At 38.2% G+C, this 12,157-nt stretch overlaps 1 protein-coding gene across 1 annotated transcript in view; it reads right to left on the reverse strand.

Annotated features, from left to right (window-relative positions):
* Positions 1–897: 897 nt before the first annotated feature.
* The window catches only part of RNF170 (ring finger protein 170), a gene marked incomplete at its 3' end in the record, with an annotated part of 39,479 nt that continues 28,219 nt past the window's right edge, over positions 898–12,157 (reverse strand). Inside the window, exons 5-6 of the mRNA XM_080710641.1 lie at positions 10,358–10,468; positions 898–1,167 (exon numbers count right to left, since the gene is read on the reverse strand). Of these exons, the coding sequence (XP_080566767.1) occupies positions 898–1,167; positions 10,358–10,468 (381 nt within the window). The remainder of the gene's footprint in view (positions 1,168–10,357; positions 10,469–12,157) is intronic.

Below are 12,157 nucleotides of genomic sequence, written 5' to 3' on the forward strand. Positions count from 1 at the left end.
CAGGGTTGGTGGGTGGTGCATGTCTGTAATCCTAGTACTTGGGAGGCTGAGACAGGAGGATCATAATAAGTTCATTGCCAACCTGAGCAACACAAGGCCCTCTGCAGCTTAATGAGACCCTGTATAAAAATAAATAATAAAATAGGGCTAGGGATATAGCTCAGAGGTGGACTATCCCTGAGTTCAATCCCCAGTATCTATCTATCTCTCTCTCTCCTCTCTCTCTCTCTCTCTCTCTCTCTCTCTCTCTCTCTCTCTCTCTCTCTCTCTCTCTCACACACACACACACACACACACACCTGCTCCATAAACCAGATTATAAAGTCAAATTATAGAGTTCAAGTTTCTTTCCATTTCAGCTGGTAACAAAGAATTATGCTAGAATGGAAAAACAGAATTGCTCTAAATGCACAAAACTTATCTAGTGCTAAAAGAGAGACTAACTTTTCTCCAATATTATACAATATTTTATTGTAACAAAAATATTTAGTTTCATAGCTATATATTATTGTATAAGTATCCACTGAGGAAGATAAATTGGATAAACTGTACATTTAACAACATTGTACTATATATCCAATTAATCTAAGTAATTTGGGGGAAAATATCAAAGCATCCCTTTTTTATATTATATAATTCCATATTTTTCCAAAGATTTTGTAGACAACATAGAATCAAGATACAACTGTAGATCATAATTCTGATCTTAACATTAGAACCAGCACATATAAAAATTCCAGTTATAACTGCTATGCACTTGTCAAATGATAATCAGATAAATGTTTGTCATATGATAGTTTTAAACTTGTAAGATAATATTTATGATCTCTACTGCCATGAGTTCTTTTGTTTGGTTTTATACATTAGCTAAGATATTTTAGTAAACTCACTTTTTTTTCATCTGGTTAGCCTTTGGGTTATCACTTCTCGATACATAATAGAGATGTAGATAAGCAATAAAAAGATGACAAAGAAATCATCTAGAAAGCCTAGAATTCCAAACAAGGCTTCAGGTACAAAATCTAGAGGTGATATAAGATAGAAAAAAGCTCCCATTAAACAAAGTATTATTCTAATGCGGAACATCCAGAAAAGACCACCAACAGAAAACATTTCCCTGAATGCATGTCTCAGTAAAGTGGGTAGATCCATGATTCTTTCCATAATCTGGTAGGAGGAAAAACAAATATGATTTAGCATCTAATATGTAAGATAAAAAATAATATAATTTTCTTAAAGTGGGCAAAATTAGTTAAGGTGAATTAAGGGGTTTCACATATTGAATAAATAGCATATTTTCTAATTATGTGGTTTTTATTTTTTTAAATTTTTTATTGGTGCATTATATTCATACATCATATTGGGGTAAAAACTTGTGTGTACATACATGTACACATCACTGACTTAACCCCTACCCAATTCTGACCCCATTCCTTCCACGTCCCTCCTTCCCTTGCTTGGCTTAGTGGTTGACTTCGATATGTTTAAGTACATTGCGTGTTTTAGAGAATTTCCTTCTTCTCTCCTCCCATCCCCTCATTTAGGTTGTCTTGTTTGCTCCTCTATAGGATTTCCTTTTTCATCTAGAGTTCCCCTATGACCCATTTCTCCTTAACTTTCACATATTAGGGAAAGCATCTGATTTCTTATTTTTTGTGACTGACTAATCTCACTTAGCATAATGTCCTCCAGTTCCATCCATTTCCCAGAAAATGATGTAATTGAGGTTTTTTTTTAATGGCTGAGTAAAATTCCATTGTGTACATATCCCACAGTTTTGTAATCCATTCATCTGTTGATGGACATCTTGGCTGGTTCCATAGTTTGGCTATGGTGAATTGTGCAGCTATGAACATAGATACACATGCATTAGTTTGGTAGTTTGGTTTCCTATCTTTTGGGTAGATACCCAGAAGTAGTATTGCTGGATCAAATGGTAGATTTGTTCCCATTATTCTGAGGATTCTGCATACTGTTTTTAATTATGTGTTTTATTAAAATAGTTTTTTTAATTACTAGGTTTTCTTAAAATAAGTCTTATTGCAGATAATTAAAAAGCAATTAAAAGCCAGTGTGGTGGCACATGCTTGTAGTCCCAGTACTTGGGAAGCTGAGACAGGAGGATTGCAGGTTAACAGCCAACCGTAGCTACTTCCAGAGACCCTCTGCAATTTAGTAAGACCTTGTTTCAAAATAAAGGATAAAAAATAGGGCTGGAGATGTAGCTTGGAGATAGAATGCCCCTGGGTTTAATCCCCAGTACTGCAAAAACAAACAAACAAAACAAAACAAAACAAAAAAACAAAGCATCAACAAGCTTAAAATATGGCAAATAGCCAGTTGTGGTGGTACACATCTATAATCCCAGTACTTGGGAGGCTGAGACCAGAGGATCACAGGTTCAAGGCCAGCTTCAGAAATTTATCTAGGTCCTCAGCAACTTAACGAGACTGTGATTTAGAATTTAAAAAATAGGGCTGGGAGTACAGTTTAGAGGTAGAATGCCCCTGGGTTCAACCCCAATACCACCAAACCCCCCAAAACAAAACACATATATACACATATGCATACATACATATATGGGATATACAGGTTGCACATCCCTTGTATAAAAACCTAAACTCCCAATGCTCCAAAAACTGAAATACCTGAAATGTTCTCAAGCCCAGAACTTCTTGTGCATCTTATAAAAGATTTTGCATTTCAGACTATTTCAAATTTTGGATTTTCAGGTTTGTATATATTCCAAAATCTAGAAAAACTCTGAAATCTGAAACTTCTGATCTACAGCATTTCAGATAAGGAATACTCAACCTGTAGTCATATAAAACTCATTATCTCTGAGTAAAATAAACCAAACCAAGAATCTAGTATAAAGGATTAATTTGAGTATTGGGCTAGTGTCAGGCCTACAGTGAGAGGGATCTAGGTTTGAATCTAAAGTAGTCATTTATCAGCCAGGTAATCTTGGGGACAGTTGTTGAACTACTAGAGATAATGCAACAACTAATTGAAGATTTAGTAATTGAAAACTGAGTGATCCACAAGGATCACTAAAAACTGAAAGAGATATTGTTTATGAACCTTTGTAAACTGCCAGACAAATATAAATATTATGATAAAGAAATTTAATAGCAGTTCAAGAATAGCAGTGAAACTGATTACTTCCATGAATTACTTCTTCTAGTCATTTCTCTGCCTACTGTCCAGTTATTTTTAACAATCCATATAAAAAGAATATATCTAATTCTGGGTATGTATTTTATTTAACAAGTGCCAAATAAACTGAGAGGAAAAAGGAGAGAAAATGCAAAGAATCATGTGGGAAAAAAGACTTTTTTTTTTAAGTACTGGGAATGGAACCCAAAGTATTCTACCTACAAGTTATACCTCCAGCCTTATTTTTCATTCTTTATTTTGAAACAGGATCTCATTGAGTTGTGGATGCTGAGTAGCTGAGGCTGGATGCAAACCTCAATCCTTCTGTCTCAGCCTCCCAAATGGGAAAGACAGTCTTAAAAACTCCCCTAGATAAAAGTTACTTGTAACTCCTTTTGGAAAACTGGTCACAAGAGAACAAAAATGACTCTCTTATCTTTTGTTTGCAGTGCTAGAGATTGAATCCAGGGGCATCAAACCTCTGAGCTACATACATCCCTAGCCCTTTTTAATTTCAAAAAAGTTTTTATTAGTACTGGGAATTCAATCCAGGGGCAATCTACTTCCAAGCTATACCCACAGCCTTTAAAAAACAATAATTTGAAACAGGATCTTGCTCAATTATAGAGGCTGTGCTTTGAACCTGTGACCCCCCCTGTCTCAACCTTCCAAGTACTGGGGATTACAGGTAGGCACCCCCATGCTAGGCTTACTTTATTTTTTATTTTGAAACAATGTCTCACTAAATTGCCCCAAATGATCCCTTTAGAATGACTTCTTGGCCAGGCATGGTGGTGCATAACTGTACTCCCAATACCTGGGAAACTGAGACAGGAGGATCATAGGTTCACGGCCAGTTTCAGCAACTTAGGGAGTTCCTTAGCACCTTCATGAGACCCTATTTCAAAATAAAAAATAAAATAAAGCTAGAGCAGAAATAGAACACTCCTGGGTTCAATCCACAGTACCAAAAAAACAAAACAAAAAATACAGCTACACAGCTTTCACAACGTCTATGATAAATTATTTTACAAGTATGTCTTGTGAATATCTTTCTGCCCTTTATCAAAGTTATTTTGTTCAGTTCTAATGTATCATCATTTATACAAAATCTATAATAGGAAGAGGTACAAAAGCAAGTAAAAAAGCTGGGTGTGGTGACACGCTTATAATGCCAGCATTTGGGAGGCTGAGACAGGAGGATCCGGGTTCGCAGACAGCCTCAGCTACTTAGGCCCTATGCAACGCAGTGAGACACTGTTTCAAAATGTAGAATAAAAAATAGCCTGGGAGGCTGAGACAGGAGGATTGCACAAGTTCAAAGCCAGCCTCAGCTACTTAGTGAGGCCCTTTGCAACTCAGTGAGACCCTGTTTCCAAATAAAGACAAATAATAGGGCTGGGGGTGTTGCTCAGAGGTAGAATGCCCCTGGGTTCCATCCCCAGTACCAAAAAAAAAAAAAAAAAAAAAAAAAAAGCAAATAGGAAGTGGTTTACTAAGAAGTGTTTGTATATTAAATAGCATCTTACTCCAACTTCAAATGAGGTAGAATATCAAAGAACTAAATACCTTTATTATATTATAATTTAATAATTCAATGTAAATTTATGCCTTTTAAGTTCTGTGGTAATTTTTAAATTTGGAACAGGATGCAGTTTCAAAGAATAATCTAGCCAGGTGAGGTGGCACACATTTGAAACCTCGGTACCTGGGAGGCTGAGACAGGAGAATTGTAGGTTGAAGGCCAGCCTACAATTTAGCGAGACCACATTTCAAAATAAATAAGTTGCACAATTCACCATTGCCAAACTATGGACAGCCAAGATGTTCATGGGATATGTACACAATGGAATTTTACTCCGCCATAAAGAAAAACACAGTTATGTCATTTACAGGGAAATGGATGGAACTGGAGGACATTATGCTAAGTGAGATTAGTCAGTCACAAAAAAATAAGAAATCAGATGCTTTCCCTAATATGCGAAAGCTAGGGAGAAACGGGTAACAGGAGGAACTCTAGATGAAGAAGGAAATCCTATAGAGAAGCAAATAAGGCAACCTAACTGAGGGAATGGGAGGGTGAAGAGGGAAAGTCTCTAAAGCACATGATGTACTTAAACATATCAAAATCAGTTGCTAAGCCGAGCATGGGAAGGAGGGATGGGGAGGGAATGGGGTGGGGATTGGGTATGGGCTAATTGGATAATGTGTGCATGTATGTCTCCACAAATCTTTTATCCCATTAAGATGTATGACTAGTAACATACTATAAAAATGATCCCGGAAAGTATAGTCTTAACTGAGTAGGCACTTCACAAAAGAAGAGATACAAATGGCCAATAGATACATGAAAAGATGATCTACATCATTAGCCATCAGGGAGATGCAAATCAAAACTACGCTGAGATTCCATCTAACCCCAATCAGAGTGGCAAATATAAAGAAATCAAGGATGTGGGGAAAGAGGAACTCTTTTACACTGCTGGTGGGAGTGCAAACTAGTTTAGCTCCTATGAAGATCAGTGTGGAAATTTCTTAGAAAACTGGGAATAGATCCACCGTATGATCTAGCTCTACCACTCCTGGGTATTTTTCCAAAGGGATTAAAATCAAAGAACTACAGTAACGTATGCATACGTATGTTCATAGCAGCACAATTTGTAATAGCCAAAATATGGAACCAAGACAGATCTCTATCAACAGATAAATGGATTGCAAAATTATGGGAAATACACACAATGGAATTCTGTTCAACTATAAAGAAGAACAAAATCATGGCATTTGCAAGAAGATGGAAAGATCTGGAGAACATTATGTTAAGTGAGACCAGCCAAGCACAGAGAAGGGACATATGTTTTCTCTAATATGCCCAAACTAGGGAGCATTGGGGATACCAGAAGGACTCCAGATAATGGAGGGGAAATCTCAGCAAAGCTAGAATGGAAGGATAGGAGAAGGCGGCATCTAAGGTTAATTAATGGAGGAGCTACATCCGAATATGTGTAAAAGTATAAATATAGCATGGTTAACCTGGACACTCATTGTTGGGAGGGGGGAAGGGGACTGGGGTGGGGGAAAGAGGGTACCAAGCACAGTCTAAAAGTATACCATTTTCAATATGTTCCACTTATAAATAAAAGTAAAGAAAGAAAAAAGTAAAAAAATAATGTCAAGGACAGAAAGAACACTATGTTTGATAGAGAAGCCTACACGTTTTCACTAGCTCAGAGCTTTTGTAATTAAACATTTACAAATGAAAAATAAATAAAAAATAAATAAATAGAGCTGAGGGTTTAGTTCAGAGGTAGAACACCCCTGGATTCAACGCCCAGTACCCCCCACCCATTCTTGTGTAGAGGACCCTGGAGAATATGTAAAAGAAAATTCTTGAATCAAAAGTAGCAGAAGAGGTTATAATTATGGAGGACAGTGATTGGATTTAGTGTTCCTTACTGCTTAAACACCAAAAATGGTATTTGACATTGGAGAACAAAGACCAAGGGACCACAAAAGTACACATTTGTTTATTGTGAACCATTTAATAGCTTAATATTTTTGGATGGGAGCAGTAAATCAATTCTCATTTTAAGGATAACTCATATTTATTCAACAAATATTAAGGACCTATCTCCTATCCAAGGAATATGGTACTAAGAATGTAGTAGTAAATAAACATAGTCCTCGCTCTCATGAAGCTTTTAGTCTTTTCTAGAGAAAGAAAATAAAGACTAGAATATTATTTGTGATAAATGGTATAAAGAAAATGTATAGAAGACAATACTAGAGAATAAGAGTGGATGGCCAGGGAAAGCCTCTCTGAGGAGGTTCTACATAGACAGTTCTCATCTAACCGGCGAAGGTAAGATGGGTGTAGTGGCTAATCCCAATACATGGGAGGTTGAAACAGGAAGACTGAATGCAGGTTTGAAGCCATTCTAACCAACTTACCAATGTCCTTAGCAATTTAGTGAGACCTTGTTTCCGAATAAAAATTAAAATAAGGCTGGGGGTATAGCTTGATTTCAATCCCTAGCACCATAAAAAAAAAAAAAAAAAAGGAGTGGAGGGATAAAGGTGGCCATGAGCAGAGTGGAAAGACAAGTAAGTATTCTAAGCAGAGGAAATGTCTTAGAGTGGAAAAAATTGGGAGTAGATACTGAGGACTGAGGGCAGGCCTGTGTAGGTGAAGTGAGTGAGAGGAAGGGGATTACCAGGTTAAAGAGGAAGGGGAGACTGATCAAGCAGAGCCTTGTTAACCACAGTAAAGAGCAAGGACATTATTAAAAAAAAAAAACTGAAGTTTTAAAACAAAAGAGCACCATGCTTGAAAATACTAGTCAGGCTGCTGAGTAGAAAGGGAAGGAGGCTCCTGCAGTTATCCAAAGCAGGAGACATTGGTGGCTTGAGCTAGTATGATGGGTATGGGGACTGAGAAAAGTAGACAGGACTTAGTTAGTGGTACTAGGAATTAAACTCAGGGTCACTTTCTATCACTGAGCTATACCCCAGCCCTTTCTGTTTTTTTTATTTTTAGACAGTGACTTTTAAGATGCCCAAACTGACCTCAATTATGTGATCCTCCTGTTTCAGTCTCTGGGATAGCTGGGAATATTGACATGGGACACAACACCTGACAACTTAGGATTTTTTTTTTTCCATGTCTGAGGATGGAACCCAGAGGCATTTCACCTCTGAGCTACACTCCCTGCCCTATTTTTTATTCTTTATTTTGAAACCGGGTCTCCCTGAGTTGCAGAGGGCCTCGCTAAGTAGCTGAGGCTGTCCACAAACCACAATCCTCCAGTCTCAGCCTCCCAAATGCTGGGATTACATGCGTGCGCCACCATGTCCGGCTTAAGTTACAATATTTTTATAAAGCAAAAATAGCAGGACACTCTAAAAGAGAGAAAATAAAAAGTTGGGACATATAGATCAGATGAGGGAAATGGGGATTAAAGGAAATCAAGACTGAGAAAAAAGTGACTCAAGGACAGAATCAATTTAATATTACAAATGTAGCAGGGCATGGTGGCTTATGCCTGTAATTAGGAAGCAGAGACAGGAGGATCATGGGTTTGAGGCCAGTCTCATCAACTTAGCGAGATTCTCAGCAATATAGTGAGATGTGTCAAAAGAAAGAATAAAATAGAACTGGGGATTTTGCTTGGAGGTAGAATACCTGGAGGTTCAACCCCCAGTACCACAAAAACAAAAACAAACAAACAAACAAAAAAACCCCATATATTCATGTTACACATTTTAAGTCTAAGGTGCCTGTAAAACACCTAGGTAGAAATGTTAGCTAAGCAATTAAGAGATACAGTCTGGAGTTTACTCATAAGAGAAGACTGCTTTCCATGCAAATCCATACATTATATATTAATATATCCTAGTGTTTTTTTTTTTTTTTTTTTTTTTTTGTGTGTGTGTGTGTGGTACTGGGGGTGGAACCTAGGGGCTTTCTACCTCCGGGCTATACTCCCAGACCTATTTTTTATTTTATTTGGAAACAGAGTCTCACTAAGTTGCTGAGAGCCTCACTAAGTAGCTTAGGCTGGCTTCAAGCCTGCACAGTCCTCTCGTCTCAGCCTCCCAAGTGCTGGGATTACAAGCATGTACCACCATGCCTGGCAATATATGCTAGTTTTTGAAGTACATACTTAGTCACTTCTAGAATCATTTGTTAGATGTTGAGAAAAAAGTCAGTGAAAGTGGCATTTTAAATTGATTAAATGCTTTCTGGAGGAGAGGAATGGAAAACTGTATAATTAATATGTTCTTTAAAAATAAGATACTTAAAGCTGGGCATGGTGGTGCATACTTGTAATCCCAGCACTTGGGAGGCTGAGATGAGAGGACTGTGCAGGTTTGAAGCCAGCCTAAGCTACTTAGTGAGGCTCTCAGCAACTTAGTGAAACCCTGTTTCCAAATAAAATATAAAATAGGTCTGGGAATGTTGCCCGGAGGTAGAAAGCCCCTGGGTTCCATCACCAGTTACACACACACACACACACACACACACACACACACACACACACACACACACACACAAAGAAAGGTGGTACAACCTGTAATCCCACTACTTGGGAGGCTGAGACAAAACATCTCAGGTTGGAAAGATAGCCTTAGCAAGTAGTAAGACTCTCCATCAACCTAGTGAGACCCTATTTCAAAATAAAAATAAAATAGGGCTGGGGATGTAGTTTGAAGATAGTACGTTCTTGGGTTCAATCCCCAGTACCACATACACAAAAAAATATTTACAGCTGGCACGATGGCACATGCCTGTAATCCCAATATTTGGAAAACTGATGAGACAAGAGGATTGCAGGTTTGGGGCCAGTACTAGGTAACTTAGTGAGACCCTGTCACAAACAAAAAACAACGGGGGGGGGGAGGTGGTTGTAGCTCAATGGTAGAATGTCTCTGGATTCAATTCCCAGTACATACATACATACATACATACATACATACATACATATATGCATACATATATACATAAAGTTTTTGACTATCTAAGATGACATATAAACCCCAAATCTAGAGATATTTAAAGGATCACTTAAAAAGGATAAGTGAAATAGAATAAAACACAATTCTAAAATCCTCTCCAGCAGTTTTCAGTTTTAAGTTTTATCATAATGCAAACTTCAGACATGTGATTTAGAATTGCATAGGGGTCAATGATTTTCTCTTTCCTTCCAATTTTTTCCATTTTTTGTGCTAGCTTCTCTTTCATAAACACATTTGTAAAACTTTTTTTTGAGCCAGGCATGGTGGCACATGCTTGTAATCCCAGTGCTTAATCCCAGTGCTTGGGAGGCCGAGACAGGAGGATCGCACAGGTTCAAAGCCAGCCTCAGCAACTTAGTGAGGCTCTTGGCAACTTAGTGAGACCCTGTTTCCAAATAAAATATAAAATAGGTCTGGGAGTATAGCCCAGAGGTAGAAAGCCTCTGAGTTCCACCCCAAGTACCACCAACAAACAAACAAATAAAACTTTTTGCTTGTAGTTAAGAAAGAAAACTATGGCCCTTAGAAAACTATAACTCAGTGATTGACACTGATAAAGTTAAAATCTTGGCCCAATACATATAATGAGATTTTCCACAGTCAAAGAACACTTATTAGTCAATCTCACTTTACAAAAAAGTATCATGGCTTCCTCTAACTTTGTACATGCTAAAACAATACTTACAGATCTGGGCTGCCCTGAGAATCTCCGGTTATAATCATTAATATCTTGATGCAATCTTACAACATCTTGAGACTGATCATCTTCACCAAATACTGATAGTAGTAAAGTTACCTGTGTATTACAGAAAAAAACCTGTTATACCTTATGTATTATTATTTTTCTCTTTGTGTTATTCAATAGAAGGAAAAAAAACTTTCTGAATTTATATTTCATTTGTTTCTTTTGAAAAAGGTAATATGGAGCCAGGCGTGGTGGCACACGCTTGTAGTCCCAGTGCTTGGGAGGCTGAGACAGGAGGATCGCACAGGTTCAAAGCCAGCCTCAGCTACTAAGTGAGGCTCTCAGCAACTTAGTGAGACCCTGTTTCCAAATAAAGTATAAAAAATAGGTCTGGGAGTATAGCCCAGAGGTAGAAAGCCCCTGGGTTCCACCCCTGGTGCCACACACACACAATAATAAAAAATAAAATAAAAAGGTAATATGGTGGGGATGATAATAATAAATTCCAAAATGTAATTTGAATTCATTTAAGATAAAATGGGCACCATATCCAAACACTGGTTCTAATACTTTTCTGCCTATACCAGGGAAAAATTAAGTACCTCTCTGTTTGGACAAACATATACTGGAAGATATAAGAATGATAACCGGGCATGGTGCCACATGCCTGTAATCCCAGTACTTGGGAGGTTGAGATAGGAGAATGGCACATTCGTGCCAGCCTCAGCAATATGAGGCCCTCGACAACTTAGTGAGACCCTGTTTCAAAATAAACAATAAAAAAATTGGAGCCGGGCTTGGTGGCGCACACTTGTAATCCCAGCATTTGGGATGCTGACACAGGAGGATTTGGGTTCTTGGACAGCCTCAGCTACTTAGGCCCTTTGCAACTTAGACCCTGTTCAAAATAAACAATAAAAAATGGGGTTAGGCGTCTAATTCAAAGGTAGAATGTCCCTGGGTTCCATCCCCAATACCACAAAAGCAAAAAAACAAAAATTGGACTGGGGGTACAGCTCAGAACACCCTTGAGTCCAACCAATCCCTAGTATCACAAGATAGATAGATAGATAGACAGACAGACAGACAGACAGGAAGAAAGGAAGAACTGGGCATGTAGATCAGAGGTAGAATGCCCCTAGGTTCAATCGCCGGTACCACAAACAAGAAAATGATAAACTGTTAAGGACCAAAGTGACGTTAAAACTATGCCTATCAGCTGGGTGTGGTGGTACTTGCCTGTTATTCCAGTACTTTGGGGTCTGAGACAGGAGAATCATAGCTTTAAGACCAACCTCAGCAACTTAGGCCCTCAGCAACTCCGTGAGACCCTGTTTCAAGGTAAAAAATAGTGAAGAGGGAGCTGGGGGAAACTCATTAAGTGCTGTCTGCATGTATATTCCTATCAGTCTGTACTACAGTATGATGTGGGAATATAGTGCACCTATTAAAGTGTATGTATGCATGTATGTATGTAGACATACATACATATATATGGAAAGAAAATAAGGAAGTAGGAAAAGAGAGAGAGAGAGAGAGGAGAAAAAAAAAAAGCTCGGCATGGCTGCACATGCTTATAATCCCAGTACTTGAGAGGCTGAGACAAAAGGATCACAGGCTCAAGAAAAGCCTCAACAACTTAATGCAACCCTGTTTCAAAATAAAAATAAAGCCAGGTGTGATGGTGCATGCTTGTAATCCCAGTACTGGAGGCGGAGAAAGGAGGACTGCAGGTTCACGGCTAGCCCCAGCAATCTGTGAAGCTGTCAGCCACTTAGTGAGACCCTGTTTCAAAATAAA

Source organism: Muscardinus avellanarius (assembly GCF_963383645.1).
Source record: "Muscardinus avellanarius genome assembly, chromosome: 14".
NCBI lineage: Eukaryota > Metazoa > Chordata > Mammalia > Rodentia > Gliridae > Muscardinus > Muscardinus avellanarius.